The following is a 27,033-nucleotide window of genomic DNA, read 5'->3' as shown; positions in this document are numbered from 1 at the left end:
CGATTGTAGGGTGCACTGCCGTCCCCCTGTTGTGTTTATTCCAAATACTTTGCAAATAGGTCTTACTTTAGCTCATATAATAAAAGCTCATTTGTACTTGGGGAGGCTGTAGAGCAGACAAGAGAAGTACATCTACTCTTCCTGGAGAAGGCCTAGCCAGAAACTTAGCTGGAGAAAGGTATGAAGAGAGAGTGGGCTAACAGTGGTAAGGCGAGCTGTGATTTGTAGGACCTTGCCTTGTTTTGTCCAGTGTTTATACTCCTCCATCCCACTGTATCTGTGATTGCACCTGTCTCATAATTCCAGGGCTTCTTCTTGTCTGCTTATTTGTAGGGACTAGAACATAAGATGCTCACTAGCAGTAACTGACTTCATGTGTTTCAGACTCACCATGCCACCTCCCTTCCACCCGCCTGCCTTTAGCCACACCAGCGTGCAGCGCTTGTATAGACTGCATGCACAGCAGAAGATTGCTGACTGAATTAATAAAAAATGCAATGGCACAGATAGCGCCTGATTAAATGATAAATGGATATTATTCAGAGATGGATAGATGTTCTCAGAGTGTACCGAGACATGATAGAGAAAGAGATAGTCATCATTTTAAAATGAATAATAACAGCGATTCTCTTTAATATGCCCCAAAATGTTTGGGAAAATTTGTGTATGTCATCTTACTGAATCCTCAAGACTCTCCAGCAGTAGGCAACAATGCGGTGCAAAATTCAAATGTCTATTTGGAGAGAATTTTTAAAGTTTTCACCAAATGAAGTGATAAAGGCAACCACTATGTAATGTATACCTGTATGAAATATTAACTGTGTGGCGTCCCATGCATATTACTGTACAATCTATATGGTTTGTGTTATCAGTTCATTTTTAAACTAATTTCTGCTAGACAGTATGTTCTAACTACTCCCACTTTACTTATGAGGAAATTGAGGCTCAAATTAGTAACTTTTTTGAAGTGCTAGAGCCAGGACACCAACCCGTGTCAATCTAGTTGGAAAGACCAGGCGGGCTCTTTCCAATGAGATTTGGACAGGGCTGTTTGAGGGACGAAGGACAAGCGAAGATGCTCTGGTGGCATCTAGTGGATAAGGGAGATAACAATATGATCAAGGGAAGATCAGGTGTGAAGATGACACCAGCATGTGGTCAGGAATATTGTTGAATTAATCAGTGAACACGTAGTGAAAAGGCTGAAGAGCATTTTTAAAAATTCAAGCAAAATTCTGTTCAGAATTGTACAAAATATCTGTGATGACAAAGGTTGGAAAAACCACAGGCTTTCTAATGGCCTTTAAACATCTGCCAGACCACTCTCTGGGACAGGACACGTTCAATTCTCTCTGATCTTCCCCGTGGTTTTGATGTGTCCAGTTGCTTGAAGTTCCTGCCTTAACTTCCCTGCGATGAAGGACCGTAATCTGGCATTGCCAATCAAAAGAAACCTTTCTCTTCTAAGATGCTTTGTGTCAGGATATTTTATCACAGCAACAGAAATGAAACTAGGATAAGATGCTAAAGAATTTAAATAATTCAGTCCTTTTACATGTTATCTTTTAGAGAGGTTTCCCACAATCACTTCAGCTAAATCTACAGATTTTTGCCCTGCCTGTTCCTTCCTCCTCCTCCTCCTCCTCCTCCTCCTCCTCCTGTTCTTCTTCTTCTTCTTCTTCTTCTTCTTCTTCTTCTTCTTCTTCTTCTTCTTCTTCTTCTTCTTCTTCTTCTTCTTCTTCTTCTTCTTCTTCTTCTTCTTTTTCTTCTCCTCCTCTCCCTCTCCCCCCTCTCCCTTTCTGCGAGAGACAGGGTCTTATTATGTAGCACAAGCCAGAGAACTTAGAATTACCCTATCTCAGGCTCCTGAGAGCTGGGAATACAGGCATATGGTACTGTGTCTATGTGAAATTATTTGTTTAATGACCACATCCTTCCACTATAATGGGCAACATGGCAAAGCATATTATTGCATTTCTTCTTTTCTGAATCACCAGAATGGTACTCAACACCTGTGTGTGTATGCATTCAGTAAAAATTTAGAAAACCTTACACTACTACAAGCCTCTGATATCATTTGAATATAAAATAGTTCCCATTGATTCTTGTGTTTGCAATGTTTGGGGGCAAAGTAGGTCACTGGGGGCAAGCCTTAAGATTTTAGAGCCCAGACCCATTTCCTATCCACCCCCTGCTTCCTAACTGGTGACCAAATGTGCCCACCTACCTCATGCTCAAACCATGATCTTTGAATTGTAAGCTCTTTCCCCGAACTGCTTCTTATCTGGTGTTTGGTCATCGCAATAAGGAAAGTAATTAATGAAGTGTTTTTATTTTGACACATGAAGAAAATAATACACAAGGGGATGAAGTACTCTTCACAGGGCCGTGCTCCAACCTCTGAAGTAGCAATCGAGTATTAATATTTGCCATTTTAATTAATATACTTCATTGAGTGGGGGTAGAAGCAGCAAAAGAAAATGCAGGCAAGAGAATAAAATTAGAGGAGGTTTGTATGTGATTCTAGGGACTTCAGGTGTTTTCTTCTTTTTATTTTGTTTGTTTCCCTTGTCTGAGACTCTAGCTTTGACCTGTGATGTAGCTACGATAAAACTAGTTTTCCTCACTAGTAGCATCTCCAAAGGATATTTCCATTGTTCAAACATCTCTTATATTGTCATATATGCTTTAAACAAGGTCCCATGGGAGAAAATTTACACATAAGAAACCTCAGATCTACTCAACATTGTAACAGAGCAATAAACGGAACGTAAGAATAAAACAGTCACTATTTAGATGACGTCACGCTCTGTGTAGAACACCTAATGAAAGCTACAAAAGAAAGAGCACTCAGAATGAATGACCTTAGCAAGCTTTCAGCACATGAAATTGACAAAACTCGACTGTACATCCATATACTTGACACGAAGAATTATACCGTAAAAGATCCATACCAAGGGACTAAGAGTGCAGCTCTGTAGTCGAGTGTAGCTTAACAATCACAAGGCACTAGTTTAAATCCAAAGCACTTGAGAAAAGGTATGAAACTCTTCAAGATTTACCCAAGAAAGGACAGGAAAGCTGTGCGCCCTGAGAATCATAGAGCACTAACAGAGCTACTTGAACTGATAGCGTTCACGGAGGCTCAATGTTGTTGAAATGTCTGTTCTCCCTAAAGATTTCTCCCATGCACAGATTTAAGGCAATCCATGCCAAAGTCCTAGTAGGATTTTCAAAGTGAAGTATAAACTTAAAAACGTTTCTACAAATCATATAGAAACAGAAAGAACCTATAATAGCTAACAGAACTTCATAGAACTGAGAATCTGGAAACAGAAACAGTATGGTTTTCTACAAAGGTGCCAAAGTTATTTGATGAAAAGAGTATGGTGTCAAAAATTGGTGCTTATATAACCTCATATCTATATGTAGATGGGTTTGCATGGCCAATGTTCCCTAGATGCTCAGGTGTTTGAACAATTGGCTCCCAGTCGATAGCACTGCTTGGTGAGGTTATGAAAGCTTTAGAAGGTGCAGCCTTACTGGAGGAAGTGGGTCACTGGGAGAAAGGCTAAGCATTGATAGCTTTATCTCCCTTCTAGCTCAGTCTCTCTGCTTCCTGTTCATAGATGGACATGTGATCTCCCAGCTTCCTGCTTCTGTTACCCTGCTCCCATGCCTCATCCACCATCACAGACTCGCCCTCTGGAACCATAAAGCAAATTTTTCTTCAAGTCACTCTTGGTCATTGTGTTTTATCACAGCATTAAGAAAAAAACTAATACAATATGTAAATTAAAGGTCATACACAAAACTTAAATTCACAGTGAATACTTGGCTTAAATAACAGATAAAACTACCATAGGAGCAAACCTTTGTAACTTTGCACTAGGGAAGGATTTTAGATATGAAGTTAGAGCATAATTCAGAAAAGATAAATATTGATGAACTGGACTTCACATTAAAAACTGCTCTGCTTTAAAACTTTTCCACATTCCAGATTGTTGGTCAATGTTGATTCATAACAATGATCTAGAAGCATGCTGCTTTCACCCTGGGTCCCCATACTCTCTTAGTATGGCAAGCCATAGGAGCTCCAATGGCCAGTTGTCTGAAACCCAACACATTGGTCTCAGCACTATTCACTGACACTGTGCCTGGAATCCCCTTAGCTTGGAAAGATCTGGGCGACCCTTATTACAGAGGGCAGCAGCACCCTTGCCTCCTTGAGTTTGTGTGGCAAGGGTTTGTGTCGGGATGGGGGAGCAGACAAGAAAGGAAGTCCTGCTTTCCTAGGTCCAACCAGCAGAACACACTTCCTCACCAAGAGGCGCCCTCAAGCCCAGTAGTGACAGGCACTCATTGGGAGGGGTACTTCCTGTGTCTCACGGAGGGCTCTGGGAACCTGTTAGGCAAATGCTCTGCTTCTTAGATGCGCTGTTCATCAGTTCTCTTACCCAAGCTGTATCTGCTCGTGGTGAGGTTATGACTGCCTCATTTCAAGAGCTGGCAAGGTAGATAACAAACAAGCGGAGCCAACCAGAGCTCATCAAAATCCTACTGGCCAAGTCACATTGTCCCCAGCTGCAATATACTGGCAAACGAAACAAACATAATCACTAGTTGACATTTAGTGAACACTTGCCATGTGCCAGGCGCTATGAGAGCTCCACTTGGATTAGGATATTTAATCCTCACAACAGCCCAATGAGGTGCATATAAAGTTATGAAGCGGGAGAGCCAGGATTCAAATCCAGGTCTATCTGACTCTAGGGATGCTAGATTTTCATGAATACACAAGGCTGTCTGATTAATTTATTTAAAGAAGTATTTGAACAGGCGTGTGTTGCAGCTGCTTAGCCTGAGGTTAAACATCAAAGTATCAAAGTTTGGTAAGCCTACGTTATTTATCCCTGTCTACTCTTTTTCAAATGGTTTATTTGAGTTTCCTGACTTATTAATGAATGTGTTTTCTAGGCTATATCTGAAATTTTTGTTTTAACCAAAAGTTTCATAGTATTTTGGCTGGGGAATATTGGAGGAGAAGAAAGTCAGGCTACAAAGGAACTTGTCCTGGGCATGTTTACTTAGGTCCTGGTTTTCCCCTTTTCTATAAAGAAGTAATGGGGGGAGGGATAAACTAAAAAGTATAACACTTTGGTCTTGCATGAGCTTTGTGGTATTGGTTTAACAGCCAAGCGAAGGTATTGGTATTATTGCCACCTAAAGTTACAAAATCATATGAAAATTGAAGACTTGAATTATGTTAACTTAATGTACCACAATTTTGAAGTGAGAGAATACACACACACACACACACACACACACACACACACACGTAAAACTCAGAGTTTAGCAGCAGTCACAGCTTACTGGCTCAGAACAAACACATGTGTCTCGTTGGGAGGAAGGGCCAGGCATGCTTTTTGTGACAAACATGAACATAGCTAGACCAAAGCACACCCCAGTGGGTCTCTGCAGAGCAAGTAAGCCCCCACTTCTTTCTAAAGCAGGAAAGCGTTTCTATTTGGTTCCTGCCAACCATGTCCTACCCTGCTCCCATTCAAGTCCCGCCCAATAGATACAGAAATCTATTTGCTACAAAACATTCAGCAAATCTAGGTTGCAGTCAGCCATCCTGTGGCATCCTCTACTGGGGTCAGTCCCATGCACCTTGGTGACATGAGCAAAGTTGGACTTTCTTGAAGGATTTGTCTTTGGGCTGCCAGCTCACTAAAAAATGACACGGAGACTTATAAATTATGAATGCTCGGCCTTAGCTTAAGCTTCTTTCTAACTAGCTCTTATAATTTAAATTAACCCATATTTTTAATCTATGTTCTTTTATGTGGCTCAGTTACTTTTCCTCTGTACTGCTCATCCTGTTTTTTCTCCATCTGGCTGTTGACTCTACCTTCTGTCAAGAAGTCCCTGCTGGACCTCCTGCCTAGATATTGGCTGTTAAGCTTTATTAAATCAATCACAGAGACATTCTTCACACAGTGTAAAGGAATATTAAACAACAGGATTTTATCATCTTCTTGTGAAACTGTTCTCTCCTTCCTTTAGCTTAATTCATTTAAACCATTACTTCTAGAGCTTAACTCACCATTTATGACAGCAGTTACCAGCTACCATGTATGGTTGATCTGCAATGGCTTCTAATATTCATCCTTCAAGAATACGTGAGAAAGGCATTGTGATGGATGCTTTTGATACCAGCACTCAGGAGGCAAATGAAAACTCTTCTCTCTATATAAGATCAAGGCTAGCCTGGTCTACATAGCAAGCCCCAGGACAGCCTGGGATTCATAGTAAGACCTTCAACCAAGAAAAATAAAAGAGTATTTAAAAATGGGAATTGTCTCGTGCCTTTCCATTGTCTCAGCCTATGTTAGAACTATTTCACACTGAGACTTTTCAGCATCATCTCATCTGCATGTAATCAAATATAAATGGGCATCCCTGGACGATAATATAGTGGGTATATGAGTATATGCACACATCATCAGCTACTCTTATTGTTAGACCAAAATATCAGACAGATACAACTTAAGGGAAGAGAGCTTTCTTTCGGCTCACAATTCAGGGCATACAGTCTAAAAAGACAAAGAAGGTATGGTGGCTGGCAGCCTCAGCCAGTAGTGATAGGAACTTGTGAGATAGTTTGCTATGAGATCTACTAAGTCAGGAAGCAGGGAACTTGGGTTGGAAGCAGAAATGGTCCAGAAGCTCAAGCCTGATTCTTATGGTCCTACGCCTGCACAAGGCATCACATGTAAAACGTTCACAACCTCTCAGAACAGTATTAGCTGCTAGGGTCCAAGTCTTAAAACAGAATAGTGCGAGAGGGCATATTTGACAGTCAATAGACAACGGTGTATTAAGTACATTATTTTTGAGACAAGGTTCTGTTATGCAGCCCAGCCTGACCTCAGATTCACAACCTGTCTCCCTCAGCCTCCTAAGAATGTGCATGCACACGTGTGTGTGCATATGGAGATCAGAGGTCTCTTACTGGCCTGGATCTCACCAAGCAGATCAGGCTGGCTGGCTATCCAGTGAGTCCCAGAGGTACTTCTGGGTCAGCCTTCCCAGTGCTGGGATGATATGCATGTGCCAGTGTGCTCAGCTTTCTTACATGGGTTCTGGGGACTGACCTCGGGTGTGCCACTATGTTTATACGCCAAGCACTAACTGAGTTACCTCATCAGCATTTACATGCATTCTGACACATTTTCGGCTATGGCGGGTTTATTATAAGGTGAGGAACACCTGTATCTCTACATAGAGAGGACCGCCAGCACTGGCTGTTTGGTTTGAGAGAAAACATCGTGGTGATCTGTACATTCTAATTATTGCATCATTGAGAGTACAACAATAGCTTGAGAAAAGACACGCTCCAAACACAGCAGAGCTGTATTTTAGAGAAAAAGGAAGCATTGGAGAAGTGCATGCCTTTTCCTTTCTCTACCTCTACTGCTGTATTTTCTATAAAGTGGAATAAGCATATTTCTTCCAAAATCTACATTTCCGCTGCACCCTCAATCCATGCATCATGGACTATGGAGGCAAAGAACATTGTTGGACATCTGGGAGCAAAAGAGGCCAGGAGCTGAAGTGCTGAGCATTGAAAGACCAGAGTTCTAGGCTTCCGTCTGCTATGAAGTAGATGCGTGACTCAGGAGATGTGATTTCCCTTCCATTCGTGGTGCTTTCCTTATCTACAGTCTGTCCAGCCAAGGCCTTATGTAAAGAATGAAAATATTCTGCTACAAAATAAGCACACTTAAAACTGGACATGGTGGCAGATACCACGAATCCCAGAGGGTAAGAAACTTGTGAGTTCAAGGCCAGAGTGGGTAACATGCTAAGACTCGTATCTCCTGAAACCAGAACAAGTTAGCAACACTGAACACGTTGACAGCTCCTGGTGGCAACTATGCATTTTCAGCCTTGATGGGTTCAATGTGATCCAGTGGGAGGTAAACCGATTGACGGTGGGCTGCTGTGTCAGGCTGAGTAACACATTTATATTCCAAAAAGGAGCCCCATGTGAGGCTCAGTGCTGTGACCTGGCCTGGTTGGCCATGGATTAACAAGCGTCTGCAAAACTTAAACTGTTTGATCTCAAGCTATGACTCCGGACTGATTTCTGTCTCTGTCTTGTCAATCTGATTCACTGTCAACACGGAAGAAATTGCTTGCTCCTCACTGAAAGTCCGTGCCAGGGTGGTCTGGCTCTGCCGCTCAGACATATCCCACTCCATCTGTTCCTCCCTGAAACAGAAGGCTGGCTGCCCAGCTTCGGATCTAGGCAATGCAACGGAGCAAGCTGGAGGTTTCCTGAGCTCCTCCCTGACCACGCCTCATTGGACCTCTGTAGGCTCTAAGTAGGTGGAAAGTCAGAAGGAGCAATTGTTCGCGAGGTTGTAGCTTTGACTGACTGCACAACTCCAGCTTCCCTGAGCCACTTTCCAGCAGGCATTTTCTTCGTGTGGGAACGGAGGGCTGGCAAGTGAGTGAGTGGTGTGTGTGTGTGTGTGTGTGTGTGTGTGTGTGTGTGTGTGTGTATGTATGTTAAATTAGCATTGCTCATGCAAACACATACAATGGCCAGAGGAGGGAGTCATGTGTCTTTATTGCTCTCTGCCTTATTTCCTTGAGCCAGATCCTGAAGCTCACCATTTCAGCTTCACCAAGTTTCACTAGCGGCTAGTGAGCTCCTGGTACCCACTTGTTTCTGTCCGCTAACATTAGAGCAATAGGCATATGAAGACCATAGTCGTACTGGTAAGGGGAATTTAAAGTCAGGTCCTTGTGTTTACAGAGAAAGTGTTCTACCCACTGAACCACCTTCCCTTCCCATTCCTACATCTTGCATTTTCTTTGGTCTTGACCTACCTAGGCTTGTTAAATGAGAGGTGAATATTGATAACATTAAAGGGTTCGGAAGTCACTTTACCAATATCATGACTTGACTTCTGCATTCCAATAACTGTATTGGTTAGTGGTAACTCATGTCACATGTTGTGACTATTTAATTGCATCACTTAAACAACATATCACTATTTTACCTTTTCATTACCAAGACTGTGAGCTACTTGGGGATAGTTACTGGACATTTTGTTTTTAACTATGTGACCTCAGAATACAGCACGAAGGTACAAAGTAGATTCTCTCCCTCCCTCTGCCCATATCTATCTATCTATCTATCTATCTATCTATCTATCTATCTATCTATCTATCTCTATATATACACACATAGATAAATATTATAATAACTTATAGAACTTGAGTCAAAGATGGTCTTTGCAAAAACCATTCATTTGTAGATCTCCTTTCAACATATTATTTTCCTGAACTGCAATTTCTTCACATATAAAGTAGAAAAAAATAATAGTGTCCACCATGTGAGCTTTATGTGGGCAAGGATTATTGAGGAAACATGTACTTCATGAGCCATAGACATGTTGTCACATAAGCACACAAGCAATACATACTCGTTATTATTAATATTTGCCATAAGGCGAACTTGGCAGAGTTTGACTTGTACATTTTATATTTCTTTAGAAAACAGAAGAGCTGATTTCTTTTCAGAGAAAAACAGTCTTTCTCTCTTGCAGCCTATATCTGGCCTCCAAAATAGCCAAGAGAAACTAGAGCTACACTGTCATTAGATCAAATAATGCCAGGAAGCCCAGCAGAATGGACGCCTTCCATTGCTGCCTGTTGCTACCACCATATGCCCTGAAACCAAGGAAGGGCAAAACGTATACAGAACACCTTTCTCTGAACCACAGAGCAGAAACCTAGACACTGATAGACAGCATTCTACAAGGTGTGAAGAAGGTCCCCAAGTGTCTTATCACAGTCACGAAGCACCAGCACTGTTCCTGAGGACAAAGATAACCCAAGGCAGAGAAAATATGCAGTGACAGATTAAGAAAAAATTCCACTCCTCAAAACCAGTGGGAGATAAGTGCAGGGCTGTGACACAGAGGAATCTGGTCACCGTAACTGTGAAGAAGGGATCTGAAAACTTTCTAATTTAATACTAATAACTAACCAAGATGACGAAAAGTTAAAAGGGATTATAATAATCTGTAAGTCACTGTGTATGGCAAACAAAAGACATCTAGCTCAGAATGCAAAAATGGCAAGAGCTTAGGATGGATCCAAACATAGTAGCTGTGATAGAAGATCATGGTTTATCTACTTGAGAATGCATTTATTCAGGCCTCCTATTGTGAACAACCTGGATATAGTATTCTGCATGCATTCTTGGCATCCGCCTAACTCACATTATACCAACTGCTCCTTGGGTGATACACAGGGGCTCCTCACTTAATAGGTAAAAGATCAGGTGCCTGCAAAGTCCAAAAAATTAAAGCAATGCTTCTTTTGAAGTGTATCAGTAAATCACAAACATCCATGTTTTACATCAGGGTCTAATAAATGGAAATTGCACCCTGGAAGCATCAGTGTGATAAGTGTGAATAAGGGTGCCCAGACAGAGTCTGAGCTCAGGTAAGGTCTGTCATTTCTTCAAGTCTGGAGTTAAAGCTTCTCTCTTGTGCATCATTGGGAACCGAGAGTGTACAGTAACAATGGCAGGGGACTGATTTGGAAACCATCCACTGTTTGGAAATGTGTCCGTCAATTCTATTCCCTCATAATCTATACAGCATTTTGACTGTGGTGCTTGGCAATAAATAACCGACATGAATTCTAACTGTTCAGAGAGTTAGCCTCATATCTTTTCCACCACTTTTCATACTTTCACATATAGGCCACAATCAACTTAAATGCAAAACTGAAATGGTATTCAGGAGGTGAAAAAGAAGGGCAAAGCGGCAGCCAATACATCTCTCACATTGGGAATCGAATAGCAGATTATATTCAAAGTACAGCATTTAGTGTCCAGTGCTGAATGCATAATATATATGACCACCTTCCATGGCAAAGCCTTGCTTTTGTAGTGGCATATCTTATTACCCCATTAGAGCTTCTAGTGGGAGGAAAACATCTTTCATTTGCTAGATGCAGGCCAGCAGAAAGCCCTGCATCCTTGGGAAAGAGAGACTAGAAGAAAAACTGAGAGGCTGGAGAGATGGCTTCGCAGTTAAGAGCACTGGCTTCTGTTCCAGAGAATATGAGTTCAATTCTTAGTACCCACATAACAGCTCACAACTGTCTAGAACTCCAACTCCAGTTCCAGAGGGCGTGATACCCTCAAATATATACACTGTCAAAGCACCAATGCACCAACGCATGCATAAATAAATAAATAAATAAATAAATGTTGAGTTGTTCATTGTAGGGCTGTAACTATTGGAGGGGTATCTGTCTAACTGAAGGGATGTCATCTCCATGGGGACACACCAATTCAGAATGCCATATTCTGCTAAAGCCAAAAGGAGAGATTAGCCAAAACTGTCATTTGGAACCATGTTAAAGACATAAATCAACTACCACACGTACCCAATGCAAAACAAAAATGTAGGGCATTGTATATGCTAGTTATTGTGAAAAGAATAAACATATCATATAATCAGAGATATAATTAAAATGTAAATGTATTTGAATCAGGAAATTTATGAACTCATTTTCCAGAACCTTCTAATTTAACCTTAAATATCAAAACACGGATTTTCATGCATTGCCCAAACCATAAAGTGATGAACCAGTGTTGCTTATTTAATGCTTGAACATCTTAGAATAAAACTTGCATTGCCTTTCCAGACATATGCCCTTTATTCTTGCAAAATCATCTCAGGCCTCTTCTTCCCCTTCCCTCCTCCTTATATGAGTATCACTTTCATAGATATTGTTCTTTTAATTCCCACTGTCAGGCGCATGGAAAGTATCCCACATGTCTTCATTGAATGACAATGAATGAATGAGAAAATGAGGACACACGGCTTGGCGGTGACTATGTGAGATACACAACAGCAGTTTTCACTTACTTCCCACTCTTAGGTGTGCTCCGGGTCTTTGGAGATGATGGAGAGTTGGCGCCTGAGTTGAAGCTTGAAGAACCCCATCTATCCTTACTATACCCACCGAACAAAAATATATACAAAGAACACAGAGACAAAAAGCAATTAGTCATTCCATTTAAAGATTTTCAAGACCTCTTCCTCTCCCTCCCTCCCTCCCTCCCTCCCTCCCACTCCAGCAAATTTTTATCCAGTGATGTCCTTTAGTGTCAATCATAGTGGGAACCATTAGTCAAGGTCAAATAAAACTGTCCTTTAGAGAAACGTTTGACCTGTTAAGTCCCATGAATAGTAGCACCATAGCTCAAGCTCCCAGGAGGGCTTTAGTGGGGAAAAGGGTCACAAAACCATAGTAAAAACGGAGTGGTAGCTTTTCTTCAACCAACCAAACAAAACCTCTTCCATTTCCAGCCACTGGAGTGTCTGCATAACAAGTTCAGTTCAGAAGCTGCTGACTTTCAGTGAGGGATATGGATACCAAGTGACTTCAAAAGGTCTTTGGGAGATACTATCAGATGAATTAATAATTTTCACTCATAATGTTGCCTGGGAAGGCCATGAATTCTGATATTCTTTCAAGAGAAGCACCACTTGCTTCATGAGTAATTGAATTTAAATTTCCACCTTCAATAACTCCACGGCTTTTGTCAAACCTTGGAAACAAGTACTAAATAAATCGCAAGGAAGGTCTGCTTAATCTCATCAGGTTAATAAACGAAGGCAAATTAATCACCCCAAGGTAAACAAAGAGGAATAATTGATTGGAGTCCCCTTGATTACTTTATTCTATTTCCTTTATCAAACTATTTTACCATTATCTTCAATTCAGCTGAATTGCCTTGAAATTAATACTTTACTTCATTTTAAGATTTCCATGGAAACCAATTCAAAACCTCTCCACTTGATGTGTGGAATTATTTATCCCAATTTCATCAGAATTTTTTTTCTGTATTAAAATCTATGTCAGCAGAACCTCATAAAGACTGAAGGTAAAATCACGCATAATTTCTTGTTCAAGGTATATGATAGGACCTCCTTCATTTTTTGTTTACATATAGTTACATATTGTGTGTGTACACTCAAATGTGTATGCCCATATGCCACAGCCTGTGCACAGAGAGGTCATGGGGCAACTTGTAGGAGTCATTTCTCTCCTTTCCTTATGTGGGGCCTAAGGGATGCCCTCATGGCAGCAAGTGCTCAGAGCGAGCTCATCAACCCAGGACCTTCTTTTGTAATTTAAAGTTTGTTATTATTAATACATGTGTGTGTGTGTGTGTGTGTGTATTGGTGTGTGTCTGTGGTGTGTGTGGTGTGTGTGTGTGTGTATTGGTGTGTGTGTGTAAAATGGAGTGCATATGGAAGTCAGGGGACAACTTTCCATTGTTTCTTGGTCAACCAAAGGTTCCAGGATCAAACTGAGGCTCTTGGGTTTGCTCAACAAGTGCTTTTACCTGTGGAGCTATCTCATGGGCCCAGAACCTTCTATGGGTAGACAGTAGTGTCTAAAGAGAATGTCAAAGAGCCTTCTAGATTCTTATGAATCTTTAAAGTCCTTTGAAAACAAGTGTCTCTGTGTAGTAGCATTTATTTGTAGGCTGGGAGGGGGTCATAAATGACATTCTATCCTACAGTCACTAGTTTCAAGTGGGCACCAGGGTGTGATTGGAACGAGAATTAATGAGGGCTCCTTGTGATTGCAAAGGTAATAAAGATGGATAGGCAAAGGTAATAAAGATGGATAGACATAGACAAACACTAATCAGGAAGAGTTGATATTAGCAAACGCTCCAGCAGTTTGGATGTAGTGTCCACAAGAGCCAAACACAGCCAGGTAAAGCAGGAGTCATGCAGGTGGGCACTGATGCTGCTGCCATTTTAAACAAGGAGGCAGTAGGGACACCACTTATGTTTGGGCGACATGCTCACTGGAGACTGGGGAGCTCAAAGAGGACTGCTACCCCCACCCGTTCATTACGATTTTCCTGACAAAGAACTCCTTAGGCAGTTCAGGGATGAATACCAGTCACACACCCTATCAGGAACCAAGGTCAGAAATTGGCTGCCACAATTCAAATCTGGACAAAAGATTCTGGTCAGAAAGATCAATCAGAGGCATGTATGAAAATGTCATAATGAGAGCTGCTACTTTGTATGGTAATAAACAGCAGAAAGAAGGAGAGAAGGAAGATGGAGAGAGGGGAAGAAGGAAAAAAAGGAAGGATGAAAGAAAGAAAAAAGAAAGTTCTCATTCAAAACAATTCAAAATTCTTGCTTTTAAAAGTGGGTGCAGTTCAATGCAAAGGATGCAGTAAGCTTCCTGCTACACACAAGTAGCGGCCGGGGCTATAGCTCAGTCGATAGAGGGTTTGCCTAGCCTGTATGACTCCCTGGGCTGGATCCCCAGTGCCACAACAGAAACCTGTGTGGTGGCACATGAATGTAATTCCAGCACTGAGGATTAAAGGTGCAGGATCATCCTCAGCTGCAAATTAAGTTTGAGGTCAGGATGGGCTACAAGGGCTCCAGACTCAAAGGGGGAAAATAAACATGAGGAGGTCTTAGTCACCTCCCTTCTACATTCCTGGACACTGGGCCTCTTTCAGTCTTACACACACACACACACACACACACACACACACACACACACACACACACACACACACACACACAGTAGGCAGTGGGGAATTTGCCTGGATGTAGCACTCTTACACCAGAGGGCTTTTAAATCAGCTGTAGAGGCTCCAAGCTCAGGTTATGTGCTCACCTAACTTTAGAAGTCCATGTATTTTTGAATAAGACAACAGTCATTCTTATTGCTAAATTCCTACCTCTGGGCCTTGGGGAAGAAGGTCTTGTAAAATTTGCATTACAAGTGATTCTCAAAGGGGGAGCAAGGCAGGAAATCAGGAGAAAATGTCAGCCTGCAAAGACAACCTTATTATTGTCAGCTGCCTCTCCAGAGGACGTGGGTTGTCCTGGAGTAGAAACCTTTAAAAGATAGAAATGATCCTACCCCACCCCACCCCCAGGCCTACTGCCAAGTCCCTGAAGTGCAGAGCTGAGGGGGATGAAAACAAAAACATTCTCAAGAATAAATCACGTGGGGGACGGTATGGCACCAAGGCTAGAGGTGAAAGTACTCAATCGTCTCCAAATGTGTGTTCTGTGCAAATAACAGATGGGTTCCCGGTGGGAACTGGATCAGAAAGGGGAGTGGGCAAGAAGAACTTCTGGCAGGCTTGGATCCTAGGAGGACAATTTTGTAGCTATACTAAGGATCGTTGGACAGAGAGAGCTGCCAAAAAAGGGCAGAAAAAAAAGGCATCTTTCCCCATCCCAGAGATGTAGGCTGGGTAGATAAACCCCCGACAAGATGCTGTAAATCTCAAACCTTGAGACATGAAGACAATGAAAGCAGTAATTCTGAGGGCCTTGAGTTTTCCCAAAGTGCCTCGTAAGAGATAAAGCGAAAATACTGCAGCAGCAGACTACTGGGAGCCTCAAAGATCTGGAAAGACACAGGTCAAAGGCCTGAATATTAAGATGCTGCCAAGAATCCTGGTCACTGAAACAGCCAGCACTCACAGGGACTTACAGGAATGTCTGTTTGCTTCAAAGCTCTATGGCTGATAATTCGGGGCATATGCGAATGAGGAGGGGACCGTGCTGCTTTTTAGCTAGTTCCTAACCTTTGCATCTGAAACAGACATGCTCAGTTGTCCCTCCTTTGATCCGTCTGTTTCTACACTCCTTGCTAGCCCTCTTCACTTTCATCTCTCCTTTAAATTGTAATCTCAAGAGCTGTGGCTGAAATCCCAGAAGGTCGGGGTCCAGCCCTCTTGAGCCCCACCTGAGTTGTCTCCTCTTCGGAGATAAGATTCTGGCTCTCCTCTGGGCCTCATCAAAGGCTTGTGAAACCAAGTCCAGGTGAGTTTCTGATAAGAAAAGCTAATGTGCGCCAGCCCGCCTCTGACTGTCTGCTGGCCTGTCCTCACTAACTATTAATAGCAAGGAGGCTTTTTTTTTTTTTCCCATCCGGGCTCCATATATACACCAAAGGCAAGAATGGTGCAAAATTAAAGCCGGCAGTGCTGTGCACATTCCTCGTAAGTAGGAAAACTGTGATGGACCCAAGTCTGCAGCATTCTCCAAGGGTTCCTGGAGGGACAATTTGATATTCATTGTCGGAAACTAAAATGGCAACCAGACCCACTCCTGCTGGAGTTCTTTCGGGCTTGCCAGAGAGGTAATTATGAACAAAGAACTTAGTGGTTGAAAACATGCTTCATTCACGGGTTGTTTTTAAACTGCTATTTGAGATTGAAGCTAGACCCTTATACATGCAGGTCACACCCTCCACCACTCTACTTCCCCCAGTGGTTTAACCCACTTTCTTGATGGACAGTGTACAGATATCTGTACATCATAAGCTCTTTTTGGAAACAATAAACCTCAGGTCCAAGAGAAATAGTTTGCTTCTGCAGTTACTTAAACTGTAAAAATTCATTCCCAGAGTCCTAAGAACCTGAAATTGTATTTCAGGAACCAGGCAGAGGTGATTGCATACACACTGACTGTCACTGGTCCAGTTTTTGGCCCTAAACATATGGTCCCACAGTATCGCTGGAATTTTATTGTTTATCTGTCTCTTCTGCTAACTTTTAAGTTGGCGCTTGTTATGGTTAAAGCATCATTTGTCCTTGGGAAAAGCTACATTGAGGGTTGATGCCCAAATTTAATGATATTGGGAAGTGGTGAGGCATTTAACAGAGATGGACATTTAATCAGGACCACAGGGTCAGAGACTTCATGAGTGGGCCGGACACTGTAAGAGCAAGCTTCCCTCAAGGGAGTCAAACACTCCGAAACACATCTGCTCTCATCAGCCCATGTCTGCTTGCTACTTTCAACATGTCCTGCCATCATCTGCCATGTTATGTGCGGCACGAGGACTTTAGATATGACTGAGTGATTGCTCTTAATTGCCTCCGTGAGAAAACTCCAGCAGGAGTGGATCTGGCTGTCATTTTGGTTTCAGACAATGGATATCAAATTGTCCCATCTTGATCTTCAGGGCCTTATAACTGTGATAAACAAACCAGCTTCCGTATAACTAACTCGTGCTCACGAATCTGGTTAATGCAACAGAAAACAAGCAAAGTGAGCACATAGAAAAAAATCTTGAACAAATAAATAAAAAACACCCTGCATTTGGGCTCAGAGGGAAGGGTAATTATCAAAGATTAAAAGGTCTGGCAACTGTGAGAAAAAGAAATGGTGATATATATCACATACTTGCCATAGCTGAATTTCCAGGGAAATTGGAACTCGGTTGCTGATGGTTTGTCATCATGTGTATTGCAAAGACACGTGAGTTTTGAAAAGAAATTTCGTTTTCAAGCAAGCATGCTTGGACAATAGGAGAGTGCTTCTTAATAATAGTCCTAAGCCTGTTGCAACCATATAGCTTTTAGTGATTTCCAATGCATGTTCTTGTAAGTGATAATAGAGGTGTAGCCCAAGCTACTGTGGAGGGCTCATTGCAAGTCTCTCTTGGGGGAAATAGTAGCTATTCTGTGCTTCATGCAAAGACTCTGGGCTTCAGAAAGCTCTGAGGATTGGGCCATGCACGTAAAACCCAGTCAGTAGGAAAGACACAAACTCATCCAGTGTGCTCCCCACACTGATGTCTGAGTCCGCTCGACAGCCCATCTACCAAGTGGAAACCTTGGGAGAGGCTTTTAAATCTCGACTGCTTCCTGATGAGCGTGCTTGCCTTTTGCGTCTCGAAGAGGCCTACATTTTTGAAGTAGTTTGCCCTTGTTCTGTTACCGGGTAAAAAAGCTCTTCAAATATTGATTCCTTTAATTAAAGCTGATGAAGCATCTTTGTGTCATTTTCCTGCCTTGTTATGTCCTGAGTGGTTTTCTTTCTTTGCCACCGCCCCCCCTACCTTTTTCATTTTCATTCCTTCTACCTGAAGTGTTTGAATTAGAGTCCATCATCATTTTAGTCTCTTATACTCATTACCTCTACTTCTGTTACTCATCAGGCAGAGAAAGTTCAGTTCTCCAAGATGCACGTTTTTTTTTTTTGTTTTTTTTTTTTTTGCTCCTCCACCTGGCTTCCCTTGGCTTAACTCTGGATAGCAGAGGAGGTTTTTCAGAGAAGACCAAGGCTCATCTTTGTTACTGGGTAGCCTAGTATAACACTAGTCTCTTGGAGACAACTCCTAAGCTCAAAGCACTTGCTTAGGAATCTTGAGTTCTAATCTTGGCTGCCAGTGCGACGTCTAACTTCTTAGTGTTTTAGGATTGTCATGTGTCAAAAAACAGAGGGGTTTAAACCAATCAGGTAGCCCATTCATAGAGAAGCTCACAGCTGCTCTGGAATGGCAAAGCTTTGAGAAAAGGTTGCCTAGGCACACACATTACCCTGCCCTCTCCCCTTCCCTTAACGTCTCAGTCTAACAGCTAACCACAGGGCACCAGGAACGGCAGCAATGAGCTTATTGATTATTGTTGCTGTTTGCTCTCCTCACCTAGTGGCACATGCTAGGTTTTGCTAAAGGAGTGATAGCCATATTGCTTAATGTCTCGCTGGGGTCAGGAGAAAATATGAGTCAGATTTTAAATTTATTATGGTCTCATGTAAGCTAGCCAATCACACATGCATTTTGAAAGAATGTGGACCTTGCTTTCAGAGTATCTGAGGCCGGTGGAACTTTAGCTAACGGTTGTAAGTGCTATTGTACCATTGCTATAGCCTCATCAAGCTCTGGTGTTTCTCCATCAGAAGGGAGGTTAAGGAATAAAAGTCACAAGATAGCTTTGGGTAATTGAGACCTAAGATACAAAAGATGCTTGGACTGGCATGGTCATTAGAGAGGTGGAAAGAAAGAAACAATGCCTAGAATAAAAAATAGGAAAACAAAACACAACTTGGAGATTGACTACATTTGAGGAATGAGAATAAACTCTAAACTGTTGTGGAGAATGTTCAGAAACCAGATGGCTGGGAAACAAATCTACTCTACCAGTTAAAGAGATTAGTTGGGAGGAGAATATAGGTTATAGAACATAATGAGGGATTGGGCTTGGCACATATTAAAGCTAGGTTATGGATGGACAATTTTTGCCAGACATTTAAAGAGATGGCATTGGAATTCCAGAAGAAAGACAGAGTAAGACACTAATCTCTGCTCCAAAGGGGTACCCTAAATCATGAGATAAGCAGTGGGACCAAACGGGACAGTTGTCCTTGTGATTAAGGAGCAGATACGTCTGGTGGCATCCTTTGCCAGAATGTTTAATTCCTCTTTGGTGTGTGAGGATTGTGAGAGCTTGTGAGGGCTTTGCAAAGATCTGTAGGCCAGGGATCCAAGTAAGAGGCCGAATCAGTAGATTTAGCTGTAGAAAGCTCACTGCTAAGGTTAATAAAGGAAAGTACAAGGCTTGATCCTTGTACACCCCACCCCAGTCCATATCCCCATGCCCTAGTTCACTAAGCTAGGTACAGAATGGGTAGAAACCCATCACAAAGTCCATCCCATGCTGCTGCCCCCTCAGTGTAAGGAAGACACTGGAAATGAACAAAATTAATGAGTAAACCCAAGGTTCTTTTACAGTCAGTACCTTTTCTTTGCCCACTCTTACCAAGGACTAACCAAATACTGGAGGCTAAACTGAAATCTACGCTATCTTTTCTCTGTGGTCCTATTCCCCTTTCCTACGCCATTTCTGTATTTCAGCTTATTAACTGCACCCTAAGGTACCATTCTGGGTGATAGAAGGATACCATCCTTCAATAATAACACCAACCACAGTTGGCCATGGGGACAAGCTATCTGGGAGTAAATCAAGAACCTGAGAATTTACAAATCTTCCATGTTCTCAGCTGATGCCCATGTCGTCTGCCCATGATCTGCCTTTTGGAGAGTCACTGCTGCACAACAGCTACGCCAGTAGCAATCAAGAGAACAATCACCTATATCCACCGTCCCTGATTCCCCCAAAATACAATTAGAACCCTGAGAAAAGAAGAGCAGGGAAGGAAGAACAAAAGGGCTGCCAACATGCATCTCTGGCAAAACTTCTCTTTCCTGAGGAAGTGTCAATTACTGCAAACACCACAGAGTGGAGCACAATAACAGGTGAAACAAAAATTGGATCTGACAAGCATTAATTGAGCCCGCAGTTCTATTTACTGAAAACGATCTGGTATAATTAAAAATTCACAACTAGAGTCTTGTTGGTGAATGTTATATACTAGGGAGTTCCCAGAGTAGGCCAGAGTCTCAGAGAACATTTTAGGAAAGGATGAAGGAGCTAAATACTACAGCAGGAATTAACAGATAAAGAAAAAAGACAAGTCAGCCTCCTGACATGACAGAAAATTTGACAAACTGAGTAAGATAAGCCAAAAGCTTTGTGTAGATGAAGAACACTTCCCTATTGGGTTATCTGTGATTGTTTTTATTTTCTAATAATATGCACACACAAGATTTTTAAACATTGTGTTCATATGTTTTTTTTTAAAAGCTCATAATATTTCTTACACAGAGTTTTCAATACCAGCTTACCGATAAGCATATTTGGTGGAATGGCTGATAGCGTGCATTTGTTGAACTGAACTGGCTGGCTGACACAGATGACATTAGACGTTGGTTAATGGAGTCATGTGGTCTGCTTTATTGTTCAAATGACTTATGCCAGATCACACTGTATGTCGAAAAGGGTGATAGTCTAATGCAGTGCCATTTCCTGAGCCCTCGTGCCCATATATATGAAACACAAACACAGTAAAAAATCAGACAGAGTGTGCCAACTTCAGAGAATAGCACTGCTGAACTAACTGGAAGCAAACCTGGGCTTGGAAGGAGAATTTGAGCACTGCAATCAGGCAGAACTTGGATCATATTCTTTCTTTCTTTCTTTCTTTCTTTCTTTCTTTCTTTCTTTCTTTCTTTCTTTCTTTCTTTCTTTCTTTTTTGCAATCCGGTGGATTTGGACAAATAGCATCAACAAAACATATTTGTTTTTACCTAATACTTCTAATCTTGACAATGACAATGAGGATTCAGAAACTAGGTTTTTTAAAAGCTAATGATGGTATTAAAAGCCAATATTGAAGTGCAAATATCTGCTTCCCACTGTCTCAAGTGCTATCGTAGGAGCCAAATAAATGGATTCTGAGATAGAAAAGAACATCAGAAACCATAGAAATCAGGCAAAAGAGCCACTTGAGGCTTACAGTGTTTTCTGGGGTAGTAAGAAAAGAAGGTTCCTATAAACCCTATTACAATTGAGAGGATAGCATTATTGTAGCATGCATGCTCATATACAATCAAAAACCTACCTGATCATGAAAGAAACACTCATGCTGCTCTAGAGCACTTCATAATCACTGTTAAATAGTAGGTCTTTCATATTTCATAACAATAGATGCCTCATCATGTACATTCAGTCTAGTCAAAATCAACACATTCATCTGAGCCAAAGACTAAGTCTCTTTATTGACTACGATCTACCCTCAGAAAAGGAAAAGGATCACAGAAATATGTAACTTGAAATAATCTTTAGAGGCAGAAAACCAAAGCTCAGTGAGGAGATGGGATGTAGCCAAGAGAAGGATGTAAGGATAAAACATGAATCTAATGCTAGAACTTGCCTGGCACGTGACAAATAGGGTCATAATCCCCATGAAGTGCAAAGCAAGGCAAGGTGGCTAGGAACCAAAAATGATGTAACACCAATTAATTGTAGCTCCATTTGCCAACCTAAGAAGGGTGGGTGTCTTTTTGGTGGGGGAATGGGGATACATGCATGGAAGGAGGCAATATATTCAGTTTTGTTGAATTTTGCATGCTCATGGGATCACTGAGCAAGATGTTAACTTGGCAATTGGATATATGGATACAGAATTTAGCAAGACACAGATCTCAGCTGAAGGCTGGCTTTCACAAATCTGGAAAATTGCAGGATTTAAAACCCATAGAGTATATAAGACTACACAGAGGGAATGTTTGGAGTGGGCTGAGTGAGGAGGGACTAGCCAAGGAAGATGATTAAGGACAGGCCTGAGATGAGATTGTGTGCTTATGGAAGAAAAAGAGGAAACTGAATCTGAGAGCAGGAGTATTCCAATCATAAGAGACTCGTTTGCTGATTCTGAGACTGTGTTTTATCCAAGGATTCCAAGCACTACAGGTTGTTCTCTCCTCGTGGACTTTTCTGATTCGCTGTGGTATCATGTTAGTCATCCTGCCCATCGTCACACCCAGGGCATTTGATAGAGAAGAATTCTTCTTGATCACATGCAACCTGTTCTCATCAATTCCTGCCAAGGATGATCTGACATACAGTGAAGGAAGAATATTGTACATCAACCAAATCCATAATTATGGGCTTTGGATGTGTTTTTCTTAAACCCAGCCTTATTTATTACAACAAAGGTCAATAAAATAAGAAACTGTCATAGAAGAAACTAAATGTACTAAGGTTTATGCAAATATAGTTATAATTTCCCTTAAAAAGGCCCTAGGCTTTCAATTATTTATCTGTTTGGTTTCTCTACTATATGCAAAATCAGAAATAAGCCTTACAGCCCTCATCTTGGCTTCCAAACTTTAAAGCAAATCTTTACTGCGGTAGAAACAGGATTCAAATCCACCTGATGCTGATATCCACTTGTCTCACCACCTGAGAAGGCCTAGGGACCTCTTTGGAATATTATTTCTGGGCTTTGAAAACAGCAGTTCCCTGATTCTCACCAGTCACTAGACAATCAACTTATTTAAGTCATACTTTAAAACTCAACAAACCCAGGTTCCTGATGTGGGAGTGATTTCTTATTAATAAAGAAACTGCCTAGGCCCATTTGGTAGGCCAACCCTTAGGTAGGCGGAGAAAACAGAACAGAATGCTGGGAGAAAGAAGCTGAATCAGTGAGTCGCCATGATTCGCCTACCTGACACAGACGCAGGTTAAGATCTTCCCTGGTAAGACACCTCGTGGTGTTACAGGGATATTAGAAATGGGTTAGGTCAATATGTAAGAGCTAGCCAATAAGAGGCTGGAACTAATAGGATAGGCAGTGTTTGAAAGAATACAGTTTCCGTGTAATTATTTCGGGGCATAAGCTAGCCATGTGGGTGGCCGGGTGCCAGGGACGCAGCCTTGCCGCTCCTACTACAACAGGTTCCCACAAATTGAGAGCAAGTACTTCCATCACAGTGTCTGCCATCAGTGGGAGCACTTCTTGGTATCGTGGAAATGGAAGAATCGAGACAGAGGGTAGCTTACTATGGAGAAAGTCTCCAAAGTAAAAAGAAGGAAAGAGAAGGCCCTTCCAGAGAATGTCTTCATGACTACCACAGCGCTACAGCCTATGCTAGTATGGGAACGACATACTCTCTTCCTGGCATTCTTCAAGGTTTGTTAAGAAAATGCTTGTCTTTGCTCTTACTGAGATTGTCCAAGAAGGGCTGCCGTAGACGTTAAACTATCTCTAGGCTTCCCCTCAGCAGAAGGGCATGAGCTTGAACACCTCTCAGATAATTCTGAAAGATTTCTCTATGTGACATAGAGACACAACTGCAGCTGTGAAGAACGCAACTGTCACTGAGGCTCAAGAATCTCAGTCAATCATCTGGTCCCATCGAAGTAGATAAGTCTTCCAAGATGACTCTCAGGCTGGGCGGTGGAGCGCACACCTTTAATCCCAGCACTCAGGAGGCAGAGGAAGGTGAATCCCTGTGAGTTCGAGGCCAGCCTGGTCTAGGACTGTTACACAGAGAAACCCTATCTCAAAAGACAAAACAAAACAAAAAAACAAGAAAAAAAAGGGGAAGCAGAACAGAGGATGTTAGCTAGTGAAAGCAGTGTGGACCCTTAGAGAAACCCAGACTTAGGACAAACTTAGGAGGGGAGATACCAAGTTCGCTGCTTGAAAGTAATATGAACAACGCTTTGTGGCATGGGGATAAACAAAATGAGCTTGTAAAATTCATTTCATGGATAGGAAGACAGCTCAGCGGGTTAAGGCTGACACACCCTAACATCTATCCTCAGGAGCCACATGGGAGAAAAGAGAAAACTGACTCCTGCAAGATGTCCTCTGAATTCCATGTGTGTTGCGTCATGCACATATATGTGCACACACATGAAAAAATAGGTGTAATAAGTAAAAACTGTTTAAGGTCAGAGATGCCACAATGTACAGCAGTCTTCTATTAACCATACGGTCACAGATTCGCCAGATCAACCGAAAAATGTCACTCAGTTGGTTAAGGATTTTATCATTATGGACTGTGTGGCCTCTTCTAATGTCAGTTATGTTTTCTTCCCATTTTCCAGAGCACTTTATTAAAGTAACCTTTCACATACTCTGCTTATCTAGGGATTATGGAAGAACAATTTTGTGTTGATATTCTAGAGACACTAAGGGGGAAATGAGACCCTAGAGGAAGAGACTGATCCTCTAATACCCAGAAAGTTTTGTTGTTAGATCTTTTCTAAATCTTTTCCCTTTGCTCTATTTATCCCTGATGGATCCTGGCAAGAGTTTTGTTTCAGTTAAGAGGGCATTTCCATTACTGTATGCTTGCCAAGATGTCAAAACTCATATCAGACCTATGGATGCACCTATAATTCCAAAGTAAGGTTATCAGTGGTCTATGAAAGACCACACACTACGGGATACATATGGCTTACATACATGGGTGTTAACGCATCTGGATTTTGTTTCTGGGAAAACTACAGATGCTCTCTTTCTTGAGGCAATATGGCTTCTGGAATCAGAGGGCATTTTTAACTTCATGAAGAGACGACGACAAACGGAAAGTCAAGTGAGATACCATGGAAAACGGCTCTTGAATCAGTCAGCAATCCAGGTCAGCAATTCCAGAGCAGGAAAAATCTGGATTAAGTAGAAATATACTTTTTGCTGATTTTAAACAACCAGCTTTAGAAATAAGGAAATACTGAGTGATGCACGCTGCACCATGTACCCCACTTTTACTGGTATTTGGGGAGACAGAGAAGGAAGAATTAAAGATGAACATTACCTATAGTGTCAAAAGTGTGGCCACAGAGACTTAGTTTATTACAGGAACAACAGGTCCAAGCTTGCAGCATGGGGCAGGGAAAGAAAGAACAATGATTTGTCATTCCTACCATACCTCTTCTCTCCAAAATTGAGGCGCTTTCACTAGAGTACCACTATAATATGGGGGAAAACAAAATCAAGAGAAAGATTTTAGAGGGGAGAAAGCCTCATCCACAGAACCTTGGGCTACTTTGATTACTGAAATTGAGTGTTGGAGTTTGAAGTTTCCTGGCAACCGGGGCCACAATGGAAACATGATGGCTAATGGCATTGTCAAGTTGTGATAAAAAAGAAAAATGCTATTTATTTGCCAGGAGAATTAAATGTACTTTACTTTTTTATGCTATTCAAAACAATAGTTTTTTTTTTATAGAAGATCCTTTTTCCTCTCTATACTATCTACCTATCTTCTCTCTATTCTATCTACCTATCAATCAATGAATCAATCACTTACATAGAGACTTTTTAAAAAGTGAACTTGATTGGGTCTAATTTCCATTCAGGAAACTTCAGATAGCCACTAGCGATATCACATATAAAGATGACAGCAGCCACTAAGCTTAGTTAATGTGGTAGAAGCATAGTTTTTGACCATCCATTTTTATCCTAAGGAAGACTGTGAAAAACTCTGGTCTCTTTAAAGAAGCATAAGCTAGAACATAAGCAGTCTTCTTATTACAAAGCAGGCAGGATTGTGTTCATTTGGCTATTTTGCATTGATGGGTTTGAGGCATTTCTTGATAGGCTCTACTGCCTGTATCCTGCCCCCAAACCCATTCATGTACGTATCTGCTGGGTCCATCTGGTAGGCGGTCAGGGAGACACAGTTGAAAGCTACAGAGAAATGCACTCCTGATTTCCTTAGGTCCTCTTTCCAGCTCTTTGTTCAGGGCTCCTGGGATATTACTCTCTTGTCCAGTGATAGCCCCATCCACTGTTATTATCATCTGCTTCCATTATCTGCAATTCTCCATCCATGTCTTCCATCAATTCCCCCCAAAAAGCTTTCCCTCTGGGCAAGGTAGTGGCTCAGTAAATGAACTGCAAATCCAACAATTCGATGTACTTTGCAGTCTCAGAGCCCACTTTTCTCTTTCTTATCCATGGGTTTTCGAGGAAGTGTGGAAGGAAAGTTCTTTCTCTGGAAGCATACTTACCTGTAATCAAAGAGGACCCAAAAGAGGCTTCCAGTGCAAACAAAGAGGCTCCCTCTTCTAGACTTTAACAAATTAAAACCCATATTAATTAATTCTTCAGCCCTTTAATTGCTCCTGGATTAAATATGTTGTGGCTATTTTTCATTCCTGCCCTGGTTGTCACAAGTTCAATAATTCACTTAGAGAATTCTGGCATCATGTGTTTGGCCCTGCCTGTCTATGGAGTCAAAAGGAGTAACTCATTAGTGAGTAAGAAGCATTAATTAGACTTGGGTAAATTTATCCTTGTGAACGATGCTAGCTTCATTCCAGATTGCTGGAAGGAAACTCATGCTCAGAGTTGCTTGGCAAATAAAGAGTCGATGGAGGCAATGTGATAAAGTCTCAAAACAGATCCTCAGCAACCCATCAGAGCCTACACTATTTCCAATGCATGTGACTCCTCTCAAAGGTGTCACCTAGAAGGACTAGAAGAAAATTCCAGGGGTACTAATGTATCCAAATTTCTAGGGCTCCTCCCTGGTACCTGTCTTTATGGGCAGTTACGAGAAACACGAGAAGACTCATTCTCGACTATGTAGTGATACTTCATTTTTGGCCTCAACCATAGGGCCAAGCTTGATCATCCAATTGCAACATCATAATTATCTTCTGATGAAATATGACTGATTCTAGAACTCCAGTCTACCTTCAAAAGACATCTCAAAACTGTGCAGAGTCGTGACAGCATGCTATAACTGTCAAATGTATCACGGATGCAGAAA

At 41.7% G+C, this 27,033-nt stretch overlaps 1 protein-coding gene across 5 annotated transcripts in view; it reads right to left on the bottom strand.

The window, feature by feature from the left end:
• Positions 1 to 27,033, bottom strand: part of Hs6st2 (heparan sulfate 6-O-sulfotransferase 2) — a 275,700-nt gene that overhangs the window by 22,825 nt on the left and 225,842 nt on the right. For 4 of the 5 annotated variants that reach the window (XM_041647079.1, XM_041647082.1, XM_041647083.1 and 1 more), the window contains exon 4: positions 11,970 to 12,056. The exons of the other annotated variant lie outside the window; for it this stretch is intronic. In XM_041647079.1, the coding sequence (XP_041503013.1) occupies positions 11,970 to 12,056 (87 nt within the window). The remainder of the gene's footprint in view (positions 1 to 11,969; positions 12,057 to 27,033) is intronic. 5 annotated transcript variants of the gene reach the window in all.

This window comes from Microtus oregoni, unplaced genomic scaffold (genome assembly GCF_018167655.1).
Source record: "Microtus oregoni isolate MIOR12 unplaced genomic scaffold, Mior012 000156F_ref0000345, whole genome shotgun sequence".
Classification (NCBI taxonomy): Eukaryota; Metazoa; Chordata; class Mammalia; order Rodentia; family Cricetidae; genus Microtus; species Microtus oregoni.
The sequence above is the reverse complement of the archived record's forward strand: the minus strand, read 5'-3'. Positions and strand labels throughout refer to the sequence as shown.